The sequence below is a fragment of the Lutjanus erythropterus genome, chromosome 1 (assembly GCF_056507025.1).
Source record: "Lutjanus erythropterus isolate fLutEry1 chromosome 1, fLutEry1.hap2, whole genome shotgun sequence".
Lineage (NCBI taxonomy): Eukaryota > Metazoa > Chordata > Actinopteri > Lutjaniformes > Lutjanidae > Lutjanus > Lutjanus erythropterus.
Window position 1 is genome coordinate 4,111,823 of NC_139317.1, and position 19,069 is coordinate 4,130,891.

A 19,069-nucleotide genomic window follows, 5' to 3' on the forward strand; every position below is an offset into this window, starting at 1 on the left:
ATTTCTGACCCACTTGCCCAACTGTGCAAGTGAAAAAAATCATTAACATTGAACCCTGGTTTGACTACTGCACTTTGAAAACTCACAGTAAATACTGTCCAGCATCAACCAGCATTAGCGACAGTCGCACAGATGCAGGCGCAGCAGCAAAATAGGTTGGTTTCCATCAACAAAGATACTGACATAGCAAAGGACACAATGTTATTTCAAAGACTCAGTGGAATGACTTCAGTGCCCTTCCTAATTTTGGTCACTGTACTTGTAAAAATCTACAAATTTTCATACCCTTTCATCTCTGCTCCCAAGTATAACAGAGTCTCCTTCCCTCTGACTTTTTGATTTAAAAATGAAAACAAGGATCAGATCCGACTATAGCTCCCAGCTCAAATGATGACGTAAAATCTTAGAGGATGACAGTTTCACATGTTCAAAGAGAAAAGAAAGCATTCATGTTGTGAGCACATTCTCATCAAAGTGTTACTGTGCTGAAAGACAAGTGTGAACAATAGAGCTGCCTTTTTCAAATACTTAATGAAACAATGACAGCCTTATTTGATTTACTACGAAAGGCAGAGTCAGAGTTCCTGGCATTGTCTGTGAAAGGGCAGGACTGCAGAAGGGTGGTGTTTTGTCTTGCCGACAGTCACTGTTTTAGTGTTTGCAAGTCAAGCTCTTCTAAAACAGCCCGGGTTGTTGTTCAGAAAGGGGTGTCCAAAATGCGGACTGATCAGATCAACAAAAACAAATTAAAGCAGAGACTTGGTGCCACACAAGGACAACCACTGCTCTGCACAGCATCTGTTTTGGCCTTGGACAAATTATTATCAGTATTGGGACAGATTTACACAGGCTGGAGCCCTGCTATCGCTCATCACCCCTTACACACAATATGGGATAAGCCCCTTTTCAAAACATACACAAATACAACTAACTGGAAAGGACACTACTGCGGTTTCTCCAGACCTAGAAGAGGGAAGGGAACAATCTCGTCAAACTGGTTATTTGACTGGTTCATGTGCTCTTACTTAACACCTTTCAACAACTATAATGTAACTGTAGATGGCACGCTTACGTTACATGTCCAGTATGTACAAACTACACACTACTACTCTACACACTACTATGAGACAACCACTGACTATAAAATTAGGATATAATTCAGAAATGGCCCTTCATTTATTGAACCAATTGGAGCCACAAACCACTTTTCCATTTTCAGAATATGACACCATGATTGGATAAACCAGACCCACAAACCACACTACACAGTTTACTAGTTTTCAAGATGCTGCGCTGCTCACAGTCGCCATCATTTAAACCACTCTCCAGAGCAGATGATGGTGTAGTCTGCGGCTGCCAGGCTCAACTCATTCTCAGTGGAGGCAATATTTCCTAACCAATACTTTTTTCAATACCTTACTTTGTGGAAGATGTGTTGTTTTTCTACAGATTTTTTTTAAATCATTTAAGATGAGATGTCAAACTTTTCAACATACATAAAATCTGTTATATTATGTTCCAATCAGTAAATATCTAAATTGGACGATGGCAGTGAAACACTGCAATGGATGCTGATTTCATTGTTGTATTACTGTTACATGCTTCAACGATAAAGCCATAAAAAGATAGATATAAAAATAATTTTGATTTGTCTATATTAACATGTGATTTCACTGGCTAGTAAATAGTGTGATTATATAAGCTTTTTTTCCTTTAACAAGTCAGGTGCAAGGAGCTATAGCCAAATAATCATTTGAATAATAAACCTTAATTTTTGTGTTCTCTGGCTGACACTCCTTATTCATTTCATTGCATTCTCAGCAAAAAGATTTCACTCAACAAATGGAAATTTTTCCCACATTTGGCTTTTGCTGGGTTTTAATTTTGGACGCTGTTTTTCCTGACCTTGTGTGGCTTCTAAATGACGAAGTTAGGACAGTCATCGATCTCAGTGGTCATAGACAATAGATAGACAATGGCATCATCCACCAGCCCAACCCTAATCTGCATAAAGAATAATTAAACCATAAGCTAAATGTGACCAGATATTTGCTGACACATTATGACGGTCTCTATGGTAACAAAAGAAACATTTTGAGCTCTACTTGACAATACATACTAGGGCTGGGACGATCACAGATTAAATCATATATTGGCGATTGGAAGGTTGCCAGGCGATTTGCTGTTTATCAAGGCGATTTTGAAAAAAAAAAAAAAAAACGGCGCTCTACTGTGCATTAAGAGATGTTTCTGGAGGAAATACATGACTGTTAGAGAAGCCCCATTTACAAACAGACCTACAATCCACATTCTCTCTTCTCTTCTCTCCTCTCCTCTCAGCGCAGGGTACACCGTCAGCCAGCCCTGTGACAGCGACAGGGCGCATCTCTTTGATTCGAACTGACACAGCCCGTTTGCTCATGCTTCGGGGTCGTTCAACAGAGTAGGCTAATTGCAAATAAATATTGTTTTAATGTGTAACTACTGAAATGTTCACACAAGGGCTTTCATAAATTCCTACAGTGTTGCGGCACTGCCGCCTTTGCAGGTTAAAATTAATGACAGCGACTTGAAGCGAGGAGGAGCAACACATCTCCGGCTTGTCAGCACAGCGGTGTCACTCACTTTTGCATGTGATGCAAAACATTAAAAATAACGTCATTATAACAAAAAATATAAACCTGCAGTGCTTGAAGTGCTAGCTTGGGGGATCGGGAGTTTTGTGGCTTCAGCAGGATGATGAAGACGAAGGTGCGCAAATAAATTGGTTGTCTGAACATTTTTCACGGACACACACTTGTTGCATATTTTGCAGATAGGCTTTGTTGTGTCCGTCGGCTCACCTCTGGCATCTGGGATAAACCCAAACTCCCACCAAAGCCACAGCGGTGTCAGTGTTGGCAGTGTTGCTGACTGGTAGCGATCAACATAAGACACGTGCCGCCCCTGCCCCCTTGCCAATTTAATCGTGTATTGGCAATCTAGAGCAATGACAATCTACAATTGGAAATTTAGAGGCAATCGCACAGCCCTAATACATACATATAGATACATATTTACTGCCCTTTGAGTGGTTTCAATGTTGAAAATATGAGCAATAATAGGATGATCACAAAAATTTAGCAAAAGAGCAAACAATTTGGCATCTATGATAAAATAAAACAAAACACTTTGTTTTGAATCATGCATTGTACATTTGTTGTGATATTAATGTTACAAAAGCGGAGAAACAAGGAAAGTGGTTCAGACGTAAATATGAGCCCTAAAGCTTAAAATTACCCAGGGTCCCAAAAAAACCTACATGCGTCACTACATCAGTACAGAATCACATTGTTTTTACTGGGCAGCCTTGAAGTATTTATAGCCTACTAAGGAAAGTGAATGAAGGATTGTGGAAGTGGACCCTTTCTTCTTACAACGGGCTGTCAAGCTTAAGTTCCAGGATCTGTATTTAGAAACTCCTTGATACTTACAGTATGGATTACATCAAGATAGACGTAGAGAACATGAACCTGTTCTTTAGTCTACTTCGGTGGGAAAAGTTACAGAGAAATTGAATACTTAAATACTATCATATTTTCACCAAACAAGAAATCATTTCATGTAGGGTATAACTGATCAAATGATGTGTTTATTAAATTGGGTTTGGTGGTTGGCTGCAACTGAAGGGGGAAATAAATAAAGTAATTAATTAAAATGAAAGAAATTATAAACAAATACATATTATATAGAGTAAAAATACATTTTTGACTGTCAGTCTGTGTTTGTGTAAAACAGAAAAAGTTAAAGACCAACAACTGTCCCATATGACCTACAGACTAGACCTCTTCAGGTCTTGTACTGGTTTTCTGTGTCAGATTTTGCTCTGGCCATTTTACTACCGTGACTCCTGACCTCTTCTGTAACGCAAACACCTGCTCAAACAAATGCACTGTTTTCTATAAGAACACAAAGACACTAACAGAAGGCCCAGAAGGTCGAGATTAATGGGTTAGTGAGGTATGTTGAGTCTAGAGATGTCACGAAAAACAACATTTTGGTACCAAGTCACTGCCAGCATTTTTAAAATGTGTCGGTACTGTTTTGTTTACAGTAACAGAGGCACAAGAGATGCAATTCTTCAGGACAGAAAAGGGACAGCATAAATGATTACAAGTGCTGTAGTCTGCTGTTAAATGCCAGCGGAAAGAGAAGGACGCCTACCATCACTGAAGAACAACAACTACACATTAGAGATAACAGCATGTGCTGCTGCAGCAACAGCTCCGCTTTGACTTGAAAGTAATAAGTTATAAGTATTAATAACTTCCAGAAATATTGTGTGTCAGTCCTTCTTCCACCTTCCATTGCCTCTCTCTGTCCCCCTCTCAGTCAAACACACACACACGCTGGCTGAAGCGGTGCACACAGCGGCGCATCCAGTGCATCCTGTTAGCTCAGCTGATTGGTGTTCAAAGTACGACAAAATCCTGAAACTGTGGCCTCCGTTATTTTTCAACACGATCCAGCCAAACACCAGCCTGCAAAATACAGTATAGAGCTACAGATGTGTACTACTATTCTGTTAAAATTCACTGTTAAAAGAAGATGTGAAAAAGAGCGAGAGGATGAGACTGAAAAAGCAACAGGTTTATCTGCCTGTCTGAGCAGAAATCACTTTTGCATTACTTTCCAGACATGGCAGCGTACTCCCCTGGCAGTAATCTGTGGAAGGTTCAGTAAATCTCCCCCTCAGTCTTGTGCTCTAGAAACTCAGAAGAGTTTTCATTTCAGTTGGCAAAAAACAACAACAATGGCTGAATTTTATTCTTGTGGAAACTGACTTGTATTAGTATCAACTACTAAATTTCTGGTACTGTGACATCCCTGGTTGAATCTAAAGTTGAGCTGAGTTTTCAATGTCACAAAGGTGGCTCACGTTTAACCTGGCTGGATCAAGATGGTAACCAACCTGCTCCAGAGAAGGTTATGTTCAGAGTTTCAGATTAAATCAGATGGAAAAAAGTGCCAGTTCTTTTCCTGATGATATTCTTTCGGAGTGTTACAGACTCTCAGCTGAGTTGCTGAGCTGTACATTTGTAATGACACAGAACACAGCTGTGTAATTTAATTACAAACTCTATGCATCGCATTGCCAAAGATAATTGAGCTGGTGACACAGAAATTTGCTTTATGTCATATTAACATAATTTTGCTCAGCGTATAATTTATACACTATCAGAATAATTAGGCTACAGACAGTCTGAATGATGTTTTTATTCTTGATCCTGATTCACTGCCAAGTCTGCTGATATTGAGTGATTGTGTGATTTGTACTTCTCTTTCATGACCAGCCCATTTTGTGCAGAAGCAGAGTCAAATGATGTACCAAGCATCTCCTTTTATGGGAAGGTGCACACAGCCTAATGTTAGGGTTAGGGTTATGGTTAGGTTATGGTTACTAAAGTTAGCCAAGAAGGTTGATAACCACAACTGTGATACCAGTTATCTCTGAGCGGAGCTTTAGGTTTTGTCAAGCCAGCTAATGCAAAGAAATCCTGACTATGTTAAGCTTCCTTCTTAGTACAGCCCTTAGCTTCAGCGCTCATCAGTCCCCTCTGCTGAGATTTTAAGACTGATGAATATGTCTATTTTGGCAACAACAACAATCTCTTTCACCAGCAACCTACAACATTTTGAGCAGACAATCCCTACACATTCAGGACACATGCATGCACAGTATGTAGATGTGCGGAATCAACACAACACCACCCACCAAATACAAACGGGCCAACTGCTTCTTTTTTGATACTAACAAGAGCAGACGTCTATAGGAGGGCCTACACACAGGCTGTATACATTACAACACATATTCATAATAAACAAGAAAATTGAAGACCACAGAGCTTTCTTATAGTGTATAAATTAGTCTAAATTACACTATTGATCCATCAAGAACACTTTGAAACAGTCCCTGCCCACATAATGGAAAATATGCATAACTATACACACTGTAATGCTGTACTGACAATGACAGAAAAACTAACATGGATCTGTTGAATGTTTTCCTCAATGTACTGAATACATCCAAATGACCACTACGTTATGTATCGGTTCTGATTGTTCTACGTGGAAATATACACTGGTATGACATCACATGCTGGGACACAAGATAAACTCCTCTCCAACTATCACACACCATAGTGACAGGCCACTGAATCATCTCTGTCCCCAGGCAGGAAATAAACAGATCCGCTTACCAAAACACTATGAGGAGGGGGTGTGCTGATGGATCAGCGGGCTAAGTGGTGTTTCATGTAAATGCGACATATTGGGTGTGAATCCAGATCAGGAAATTTAATTCATGTCCTGTATCGCTTCACTACAAATATCCCATTAACTATATATCATCTTTTAAACAAAATCTTCTTAATTTTTTGCTCATTATTTTGCTTTTTATTTTGCCATTCTTCTGGACGTTTGTGGGCATCAACCTTCAGGCCGAGCTGTGTGGGACCCAGAGATTAACAGATTAACACAAGGTTTGAGGTTGCGACTGTATGAAAACATAGCAACTGACGGTTACTTTGCTGTCTCTGTCTCTCTTTTCCCAGCTCTCTGTCTGCAAGAGCTGCAGAGAGAGATACACACACCTACACACACGCAGACAAAACAAACTGAGGACACAGCAACAGGATGAAAAATCGCTTTGGCTGCAGGAATTCAAAATCCAGTGTTGTGTGGGTTTGTCTATTTGCGTTTTAAAACACAACTGCTGAGAAAAAAAATCTGAAAATAACATTTTATTTTTATTTTTATGTAGCGCTAGTGCACAGTGGCTGATTTAATTAATCTGGAGATATGATGCCTTTCCTTTTCCCATTGACCAACTGACTGGTTGAAGACTTGGTAGCATTTCAGTTGTCCAAGATTTTCTTTGGTTGACCACAGCCCTACTAATTTCATGTGTCTATTCTGTACGATATGAGAGACCACCACAGCTTGGATGAATTCTGACACACACGCTGCACATGTAATAGCTGACTGGTGACGACATTAATGGTGATTAGCTGTGCATTGTAAATGGGAGCAGCTAATATAATGCAATCTGATGACTACAAATGAAGGAATCTGTTATCAAAATAGCAGCAAAATCATGCAGAAATAAACAGATTTTTCTGCTCTTTCTCCCTCAAAGACGATGGAAACTGATTTTAAAGAGTGTTGGTCAAAGTTTAAATGCAACACTCACTCCTCTGTTCCTCATTCTTAGTACTGTCACGATTACAAACGGACAGCAGTTTCCTTGTAAAAATCCCATCTGCTGCTACACTCGTGTCCACGTGTGCAAAACACACACATGGACATACATCCTGAGTGGGCATTCATAGTACGCTGAGTATTTCCTACTGTCAATGTCCATTAGGCATAAGTAAAGCGCACTGTCTCTGCGTCACATTTCAAATTAGCATAATGACTAATTCAGTTCCTGAGGCTGCAAAACAGCTGCCTACACTGGTAAGTGTCGTCACGCTTGAAACCACACCACAAACACAAACCGCCATAAAGAAAAAAAAAAAAAAACAACAACAATGAAGACCAACCACCTGGAAGCCACAACACTTCCACATCACTGATTTACCCTTTGAGATCTCCTACTGTCAATGATTTAGGCTTGGAAGGATATCTGCCGTCCGTGCTTGTCGATGGGTCGGCGGTGGGGAGAGTTGATGCGGTTGCGGTCCCTGTGGACACGCTCGACCAGCCCATGGTGACGGGTCCCTCTGACTGAGTCCAAACCTGACTGGAAGCCACCCTGAGAAAGAGACATCAGACACATCACATGATGGACAAGGGGCATCTGACAATCACTTTGACAAATGTGATTTTGATCTATGTTCAGTTGAATCTGGATGCAGTGTTTTGCTCCATTTTTGTTCACTAAGCAAATGCAAAGATATTGTTTGTATTCACACCTAAACAAAAGTCTAAATCCATTTTGCTAAACTGTATTGAAACAATCATTCAATCAACTCAGTCATATGGTGACTAGTAGCAGGGTTCATACACATATTCCATTTCAAAATTCCATACTTTCATTGACACCAATTTCCAGACTTCTCAGTAGATTTTTCAGACCATATTCGACATTTATCCTTTTTTCCAATCTGGAATCCTTGGGAATGTCAAACCAGCTGTTATAAATAAGAACCAAAGGAGTTGAGAAAGAGAGAACTATTCACTGTCTCCATGGAAACAACAACAAATATAATAATTAATTAATTCGTTCATTGATTACGTCCATAAGCTTCTGTGCGACATGCAACATACTGGATGGATCAATGCAGCACTTTCAGTGGATTTTCACGGGTATTTTCCATTTTCTGAAGTAGTCTGTCTGATGAGGATGTCCTCATTAGTCCTGTGACGTATATCCAGTGAAGTCTGCACACAATGCCACTGCAGGGCATGGCTGACGGTTAATTTGGGAAGCACATGATTTGATGGGCAGCAGAATTTTTTATGAACAGGGCATGCATTTCAAACATCCACACTGCTGTTGATCACATTCATTCAATTTTGAGAAACCAAAATCGTGATGGGGATTAATGCTACATTAATTGTCCCACGCTAATTAGAATAAAACACTTTACTCGGATTCAACCCTCAAACATAGTCACTTTAAGGACACGGCACCAGTCAGAGTAAATAGGAGAATGCAGAGGGACGAATTACATAAATTTCTTGGCTTTTATTGTTTAAACAAGTGTACATTGAAAAGGAAAACTAACTCACACTTATATTGCGAGTTTAAAGCACCCGTCCTTTGATGCCCTGCTAATACCAACTGTCAGAGACCATATGGTTCACATGTTTTGCTGCTGATAAAATCAGCAACATCTGAATTTTAATATATGATCAACATTTGAATGTTGGTTTTACTTGGACCACACACCAATGCAGATTGGGGATTAAATTGAATTTTTTCTGTGAGTTTTAGTGAGCTCAGAGCCAGCTACATTACATTCTCTTCATTCATTTAATTTAAGTAGGGCTAAAATACACGGTTATCATCAAGTGGAATCTAGAAGCACTAATCTAGTAGAGGTTTTGTTCTCAGAATAGAGGGTGAATGGACTCCATAAGTGAGAGGGGCTTTCTCACTCTGTGTGGGGATTGATTTCTGGACCTGGCCGCAGTGTTGCAATTACTGCTCTACCTCAAAGGGCCATTCTTTCAACTAACAAGGGCACTTTCACCTGGACCCTCTGTATCCCAGCATAACCCGTTCCTTGGAGAGCTGACACAGATACAGGTCCAGTGCTGCAGAGAAGCACGGCTGTATCATATACAGCTCTGAACCAGGAACTGAGCAACTACTGCACAGATCTTCTATTCTGTATTTCATCAAGCAAGCAGCTAAATTATTTAATGCTCTCAAGAGAAGCTTGTTTGTACCTCTGAAGGTCCACCACAGTGTTTTTCTGTTTTTGCAGTTGAACTAGACCATTGCCTTTAGAAAGAGCCAAGGGTGGTTGAGGATTCATCACACCATTGCTCATTTAGAAGGGGAAAAAAGATAATTAATATCCAAATCACCGTATTAAAAACTGCTTCATATGATAACTCACAGTTTCTGGTTGTTGTAGTTACACAGTACGCTTCCCAGAGGACCTCAGCAGTCACAAAAATAGTGACCATTTGAGAAGTGATGGGAAGATTTCACATGGTAAAAAGAGCTCAAAGAACTGCTGATACAACTCAGCTGGAGTTCTGAGCCAACCAAGAAAACTAAAATCAGACTTAACACTACTTGGCTAACGGACAAGTTTTGGCTGCTTGCGGGAAACGGATATCCACTATTGTCCAGCACATTTATTGCGGTAGTGTGCTTTCCCATCATCATGTACAGGACCTTACAAAAAATCAATAGGGATTTTAAACGGGACAAGCAGATAAACTCGTTGGTAAAATCTAGATTGTTCCAGCTGAGGCTTTTTATCTAAGGTCAAGTCCTTTTTATCTTTTAGTGATTTTGATATGGGTGGAACAGATCATTGCTGGTCTGTGGTCCATATGGTTCACCCCCCATGGTTTGGCCTGCATGTGATCGCGGGACTAAATGAAACCATCATAGTATCAAACACATTTATACGGCCGCTGTTACTTTTTACAGCAATAATTCCCTGAATCTCAATGCGGAGTTGCAGTAAAAAGACAAAACAGATGTGTTCTGTGTTTTCCTCTGCAGAGTCTAAAACAGAAAAAGATTTAAAAGCCATCAGATTGCCTCTATCAAGTGAAATCCTGACCATGACTTCACTTGTGTGACTGGGAACCTTGGCATACTTAGAAATAGGTCATAAGATTGTGATGTTTATTGTAACTCTGGCAATATCTGCTGTCTTTACTTCTATACACAGCTCTGCTCAGCTCACCGGTGCAGCTCTGTGTCTGTCTGTCTGTGACACAAGCGTCAATGTTGATTGACTATTACTAGTGACCTCTAACCAACCAGATAGTGCTGTGGGTGGGACACTGAGCCAGACTACAGAGCATAGCATGTGTACTATAGTATAATACAGTATAGCATAGAATATGAGTGCTATTATGATTTTTACATCATTATTATTATTGCTGTTGTTACTTTTCTGTGGTGATGACTGCTGACAGAGAGAGATCTAAGGATGTGCCAACCTTTTTTCCCCTTTTCTGACGATCCGAAAAATTATCTGATCTGTGACTCAGAACTGTGATACGATCTGAACCAATCTGCTTTTGTGGTTTTTATATTTTTATTGGGTTATTTTACAGTGTTGTGTTTATAGCTTTCACCCTATTTGATTGTACAGCACTTTGGCCAACTGTTGTTGTTTTTAAATGTCCTCTTAAAATAAATTTGGACTGGATGTGTGTGATCTGGCTCCCTCATCCCTTGTATACATGAAACTAAGACTGGAAACCACCTATTCATAGAATTAGACCTGTGGCTTGTGATCTCTCTCCCAACATCATCAAGAGTAAGCAACAGCAGTCGCTTATTTACCATTAAAATACCTGAAAACTTCTCTTAATATTAACATTATCTCATGTTAATTTGGAAGAAAATTACAGAAATATATTAACATATTACTATATTCAATTGTATTCACTGTTCATTTTAAGTGATATATCTATCTGTATATTGCATAGCAGTTGTTGGCTTTTAATCTTAATGGCTGAGAATGGTTCTATATTATTCAACTTAATATTGAGAACACGAATGTAATAGTAATATATGACATTGTTAACACTGATAACCATCAGTGTACATATGTGCATGTCATATTGCGTGTTGGGTGGCTCAGGGTGCCATGACAGAGCACTTCCTTTGAAGAGGTGCTGTAGTGTAAAAAAATTTTGGGAACCACTGGAGAAGCCAACATGAGAATCAGGGATGTTCTTGGTCAGGCCTTGAAAACCTCAGCATGTGAACAAGACCTTGACTTTGGTAGACGGTAATCCCAAGGTAAGCTGGGTTTCAAGAAAATATTCATGTTTAGTTTTATACAAAACATCTTTTGAGAACATTGGAGTACAGTCACACAAAATAAATTCAATTAATTTAAAACACCTGTACATCTGAAATCCTGTTCAGAGTGACACACTATCTTTGTGAAAATATGACGCATCCTCATTCATTGGAAACAGACTGTTGTATTGGCACAGCTGGGGTGCTCCTGCAGAGACAAAAAAATACCCTCGCAGCCAGCCAAAAAGTTGATCCTGGATCAATTTAGCTACATGGCAATGGGCAGGAGTGGTGCAATATCACGATATATAGTGTGTGACACTCGAGAAAAATCATTTCATATTAAGCTCTACTGTTTATTTCATTGTGTCACATGTTGCACACTTTAAGACAATAGTATTCATCATTTAGACGACACTTTACGCTCTTCCGCACAGCAGCAGGGATGCAGGCAGGATATTTGAAGAGTGAGAGTGATAGAGTGAATGTAACAAAGAACAGAGTGATTCTGATGAGGAGAAAGAATGTGACCAAACAAGACAAAAGGAGGAACAACTTTTCCTTTACAACTATCGTTAAAAATATTTTCTGTTTGCCGTTGTATAGTTAATACATTAATTCTTTATTTTGTGTGACATGGTCAATTGAAATTTGCACAAAAGTTCTACGTTTAAGGAGAAAAACTGTCAAATATGGAAAATCCCCTTTATTTGTCGAGTATGCAGTAAAATTCAAAATATAAAACTAAGCCTTTCCATGTGTTCATTTTATATAAACTATTTATTCATGGAATTTGCAGAAAATTTCATGATATGTATGATTATCTAGATATGAAATTACGTGTATCAGGATAGGGGAGTTATTTTATATAAATGGATATACTGTTGTTAAACCAAAATCAGTGAGTTGCTACCTGAGATCTAAATCCTGAGGATTTAATGTGACATGCGCATGTGTTTGAGAAATGTTTAATTTTACCAACTGTCTCAGAGAGATACACTCTGAATAAGTATTTTGTGGTGCTGTGGTGTTGTATATTTAGATTGTTGTGACCTCTTACCTGAAATTCAGTGCTGGTGTTGCCAATCTGATTGACGTTTGGCAGAGAGCCTCCATAGTACGGCGCCCGTGACTGAGACAAACGAAGCTGCTGGATCTTCTGAAACTGCACCTGTCAGACAAAAGGGCAACAAAAACAAAACACAACTGTCAGGGTTTATGAATTCTGGACATGTAAAGAACATATTGCTTCAGGGTGAAAATTACAACCTGTGCAGATTGGGGCTTTGATCTGTCACTACTGTCATGGTTAAAACCAGAGATCAGCTCTCTGGTTCTTTTCCTTTCTCTTCAACATACTTTTCAGTGCTCTTAAAATTGCCATTTTCATTTTTCTGTGTATACTTCTTCACACAAAACTGTAGATGTCATATTTTGACGTAAGCAGCTACTCCGTAACTCCATATTCCATTATAACTACTATTTGGGTAGCCTACATTTAGGCCTGCGTGCAAAACAAACCAATGACTCAAACGCTTTTACTCTTTGATGGAGCACAGAAGTACAATTGCATCCAGAATACATGATAAAAAATGCAGTAATATTTGCAATTTATGGGACACAAGTACACACACTCTAGGAAATGGGCAGCTTGGCCTCCAAACCAGCACCCTACCAAGAGACGCCACAACGATTACCTCGCAGAAAACAGAAGGCAGCTTGTTCTGCCAAGGTAAGGTAAACAGATCCAATCATCAACTGTGATCAGGAATAGGCAAATCAGAGGGGCATTTCTTCCTTAGACTGCTGAAAGGGCAAAATTTGAATCTCAAAGACTGACCTTGCTTGATTTTATCAATACATTTACACAGAATGGAGAGAGATTTCTCAAAGAGATTCTGAATATGACAAGATATTAGGGAAGGGCTTGGAAAATGTGACCAAAAACCTTATGATGCACTATTTGTCAGTTTGTGTGTGTCAACTACATCATGTTCATTTTAACAGTGGTGGGTGGATTTATCATTTTTCATCATTTCAGCTCATCATCATTCATGGCAGGGAAGGTAATTAACTTTTGAAAATGTGAACAGCCACTGAACAGCCACTCAATAGTTAATCATTATTTTTTGCCAGAAATCTACCAGCCACTTAGATGTTACCACCATTTAGCTGGTGCTAACATTCCAGTCTGATTCATGGACATCAATGGCCAGTCAGCAGAAACAAAAAGTAGCTGAATGAACTTAAACAATAGTGTCTTACCCTGAAAGATGCTAAAACAACCCTTCCAGCTGTTGAAGTAAAAGCAAAATACTGATAAAACATAGGCCTGGGCCTACTGATGTTTAGTGAAGTTTAGTTAAGTTTCGCATCAGTTGATGTTGATAATTATTGATCATGTAGGTTGGGAATGACAACATGTTGTGTACTCCAAGGGGTGGAAGCGGCTAAGGTGATCAAATGAGTTGGTCGTAATTTTACTGGGTGATGTAGACGAAATCAAATATCTGTTGGTGCTTTCAAAAAATATTAATGAGATTTGAGAAGTGGGTAAGCCTTTAAAACCATGAAAAGACGTCACTCATCACACTCATAATTACAACAATAGCTTTGAATATTGGCGGGTAATATTCACTGAAGCTTTAAAGACCCAAAAATTGTATTTGGGACAGCCCTAGCAGTAACTGTGGTCAATGAACGTTAGATTACAACTGTTCCAGCTGTCCAAAGCAGACAACCATATTACAGACATTATTGTGATTAACTTGGATTACCCACAAGTAACATTTAATTTTCAATCTGGGACAAATGGGGAAAAAAATGAAATATTTAAAAAATAAATCCTCATTTAAACCTCTTACTCCTGTGTTGGTGTCAGCTGTTATATAACATCAAACATGGAGACTTTACACATATATGATTCACAGAGATGTCAAGTCCTTGCAGCACAACAGCTGAGAGAAGCCTGCAGTCTGTCTGTGCACTCAGGTACCATGTACAGTTCCTCAGAGCGCCTCGGGAGGTTTATATTCAGTCATTTGGTCACTGGTGTAAATGTTGAAGCAGCTACTTCTTCTAATTCCAGCTGTTTGCTGGCAGTGTGTCCTGTGCTCTGGCCAGCCGCAGGCTCGCTGACTGGGCTTTTCTGTCTCACAGGGGTCAGCGACAGTTCATACCTTATGGCAAACTTCATTCAGTGCCGCCTCAAAACCACATCCTCTTTGACTGGCCATTCAGGACTCTCCCACTCATAGAAAGAGCGCATTATGGACCAATGAGAATAACGTGAAAAGAGGCTTTATATCCTCTCAGGGGTCACTATTTTTAATATGTGCAGTGTACAGTATATACTCGAAATTATCATGAGATGGAGAAAAAAAAGCATGTGACTAATTAAGATAAGATAATCCTCTGTCTACTCTGAGTCCATCAATGACATCTAGAACACTAAGTACAAGGCAGCTGGAGACCTGAGGAAGCATCTTGAATGAGTGGTGCCCAAATGTCCTCAGTAAGCCTTGTGGCTCTGACATCGTAAATCCAAGTCACACCTACCAAGGATCAGTACAGTTAGAAGGCAACTAAGACTGTTGGCATCAATATTCATTTTTCCTTATAATTATCAGCTGCTTTTTAATAAACACTGCTATGTTACTTTTTCTAGTCATAATTTAACTTTTCTATCTTACACACGGCCATCAGATGCGTCACTCCTTTTTATGTCTGCAACTGATGATCAAGCCAATTTTTTATTGTTGATACTTAATATTTGTGTGCTTCTCCATCACAATTTCACTGTATCTAAGGTGATATTTTGTGTTTACAAGAATATACAGTGTGACAAAGAAGAACAGCAAATACTTAAATTAAGATGCTAGAGCCAAAGCATTTTTTTTAAACATACTGCCTTAAAAATTATTTAGAAATGACCAAAATAGCTGCAGATGCTTTTAATGCTTTGTCGAGTCAAGAAAAATAAAACAAGTCATCTGTCAACACATATGGGTTTTTTGTTATACTGTAAAGTGGAGCTGAAGTGATTACTAATGGATAAATCAACCAAAAATTAATTGGTAGCTATTTTGCTTCATGATCAATAGTTTCAGTCATTTGTCACCTTTGCATTTTGGATGACTGGTTAAACAAAACAAGGCATCTGAAGATGTTAGCTTGGACTATAGGAACTTGTGATGGACAGTTATGAATATTTTCTGGCATTTAAAAGTCTATTGATGATTATGATAATTAAAAATGATTAAGATATTATTGTTGTACAGCACTAAGGCTTTTCATGTTACACTGCTGCTGAGAAAAAAAACTCCAACACCCACTGCAGATATAAACAGCTCATTCTAAGGCAACAACAATAACAACAATTCCTATTTTCTTCCAGGGACTGCAGGTGAAAAATAGCCTCTTGGCCAACTCCGGCACATTAACAGCAATATTTATGAATCTACACTGTCCCCATTTAATGAATCAATCAATAAAGAAATACATTTTCAGGTAATTATACACTAATGAAAACATATTTATGAATGTTACTTTTCTGCCATATTCTACCAATAAATCACAGTAAATATTACACACTGGAGCTTAAAGTCTGACATACAATTTCATTGAGCTAAATGTTATAATAAATTGGAAATGCAAATATAAAGCACAGTTTTACTTACAAAAGTACATAAGCATATATATTATATATACCTTTATACCACAGATGAATAGAAGCACTGTCAGATACAAAAAAAATAGTGTATATGACCGATGTAGCCAAATTATAAACCAACCTCTTTGCCTGAGTCTGTCCACAGTGCCCAGGATGCAGGATGCACTTCAGGTTTTACCCGTAGGAACACATTAAATATTAAGGATGCACAATATAGATATTTATTCAAAAAAGGCTCAGATGTAATCAGCAAAGATGAATGATTTAAGATTCCACAGCTCTGACTAAACCAAACCTAACAGACATCATTATTACAATTATTTTTCTAGACATTGCAGCCACGGATTAAGCATGACAGTTAACTTTAGTCTTTGTTGTTATTTGATTACCACTAAAAATAAAAGAATTTGCACCAGGGCAAGTAAAAATTGACTTTGGGTGAGTAGATTTCTGACCCACTTCCCTGACTGGGCAAGTGCAAAAAAAGAAATTAAAGTTGAATCCATAAAAGTACATCAAAAACCTTCAGATATATTTTGTTTATATGGAGCTTTTGTCTCCTAAGAATTCAAATAAAATAGTTTGACATAATCAAATATTATAGCCGATATTTACCTGAATATTTATTGTGCATCCCTATTAAATATGATAGAGTGACATTATGCAAACAGCAGTCTGAAGACATGCACACTGTATCTTATCAGGCAACACTGCTGCCTTTGGGTGCTGTACTTGTAGTGCAAGCAGGGAAACTTTTGGCGGGTGGTGCAGATGGAGAGGAGCCACTTTCCCATTTCCTGTTTCACTGCTGATTACAATCAAAAACAGGACTTGTACGGTTTATGTAAATGATCGCACCCCGGATGGCCAATTTGTAATGTACTGTTCCAATTTATTGCATTGGTACACTTAGGATTTGAATTTTTATTGTTTGTTGTTTTTTTCTATTGCAACAAATATGGTTTACCACAGCTGAATGAATGCATGTAAAAAAAACGAGACGTACTTGTTGAATACCAGAAATCTCAGTCAATCAGGCAGCCAGCAGACAGCTCATTCCAGCCCGAGTGTGAAAAGAGGGAGCTTTGTCCTTGATTACAATGAACGCATTCGTGCAAAAGAGACCCCTGATCAAAGATAATTAGCTGAAAATGAAGCGCACTTACTCTTGAGACAGTGAGGTCTGTCATCAGCTGTTCAAAGGCCCGCGTCTCCTCTGCTTGCTTCTGGTTGTGCAGCGCTATCTTCTCGCTGAACTTCCTGGGGTTGGAGCCACCTGTACCCGGGGAGCCGGACATTGTGCGGGCCGCAGTTTCACAACTTCAGCTACTTGGAAAAAGTGGAAGACGGTGCTGGGAGTTTATAAGTCTGCAAAGTCTCTCAGTGAGCGCTGCAGTGAACCCATCAGTGTTTTAAAAACATGGCACACATTACTGGTTGAGCAAAAGTTAATTCAGAGTTGCTGGCTGCAGTGTCAGAGCTCAGTCTCGTACGTTACTGTAAGCCGAGTTAGCAGCTAACGTAGCTAAGCTAACGATAAAGCTCCCGTTAATAAAAGTTGTCTTGTTATGCCTACAGAGAAAATATATTAAAGCTTTTATGTATTATGTATGTTTGCAAGTTGACTGTAATAACTTCCAAAAAGAATCGCGTGTATTACAAGAAGTTAACAGTAAAGTATAACTTCATATTGACACATTTCCAGCGAACCACTTGTTTGAATCTAACGTTAACATAACGTTAGCTGTCATTGCTAACATAACAGCTGCAGCTAGCCGAGTTAGCTAAGCTGCTGTCAGTGACATCTCAACGGTTTTGACCAACGCACTTTGTCAACTTGTCGACACTCGGTCAACACCTAACAGACTCGCATCAGAAGCAGTTTGTACCAAAAGATTCAGCGCTGCTGGTGACAGAGAAAGTTGTTAGCCTCGTTAGCTAAATGTCGCTAGCACAGCTCAGGAACGGTTGGGCAAAGGTTTTGCTCGGTAAATTGTTATTTCAACAAGTGTCCGCTGGGTCCTCTCCCGGACTTCACTGAATTTTGAGTTTATGATACCCCGCAAACTGTTGAACAGGCAACCTCCAAAAAAACGCAAATATTCACACGTGATGCAGGAGCATAATCCACAGTTTGACACTTAGATTGATATCAGAGCGCTCCTGAGTCGAGTCTTGTGTTAATCCACGGACAGCAGAGAGATTTCAGACAAACTCCAGTCCGACGACTCCATGAAAGATAAACAAACAACGGCGACAGAAAAAGGCTCGTTTCTTCGTCGCTGCTGAACCAGAAGTCTTATGACGAATTTGGTGCAAATGTTTTCAGTTTATTAGCCGTCGGTTTACAGGGCTTGTAACCGCAACTCAGATCCGCTGGCTTGTTATCCTCCTCACACTACTGCGAGACAAACATTACCTCGTTAAACACCGTCAATACTCACAGTGTCCACAGGGCGGCGACAAACTCACCACTTCACCCTGGATATTCAACTGACTATGACCAGGAGCCCAGGGGCCAGTTCATGAACAAACATACTAAAATATATAACATGAATAAACATTAAAATACCCATAACTCTGTCCAGTAATTAAACTGTGCACTACTGACCTAGAATTACAATAATTTATGCAATAATTGAACAGTGCAATACAAACATTGTTATGTATGTCATAGTATATTGAAGTGTGGTTCACATTTTTGTGCACAATTCTTATAGTTATCGTTTTATTATTTAATATTTCCTCTAAAATCCAGTACCATCAGACCCTCATAAAAAAATATTTATTCATTCATACATCCTACTATAATATAATAAAACTATATATCTATATAAATAACGAGAGTGCTACATTGACCAATATTCTTTATACAGATCATATTATATAAAATATAGAATATATGC

General features: G+C 39.0%; 1 protein-coding gene across 1 annotated transcript in view; it reads right to left on the reverse strand.

The window, feature by feature from the left end:
- Positions 1-18,592, reverse strand: part of crtc3 (CREB regulated transcription coactivator 3) — a 60,339-nt gene extending 41,747 nt beyond the window's left edge. Inside the window, exons 1-3 of the mRNA XM_084724242.1 lie at positions 17,330-18,592; positions 12,552-12,662; positions 7,667-7,795 (exon numbers count right to left, since the gene is read on the reverse strand). Coding sequence (XP_084580368.1) covers positions 7,667-7,795; positions 12,552-12,662; positions 17,330-17,461 — 372 coding nt within the window. The 5' untranslated portion in view covers positions 17,462-18,592. The remainder of the gene's footprint in view (positions 1-7,666; positions 7,796-12,551; positions 12,663-17,329) is intronic.
- Positions 18,593-19,069: the final 477 nt, after the last annotated feature.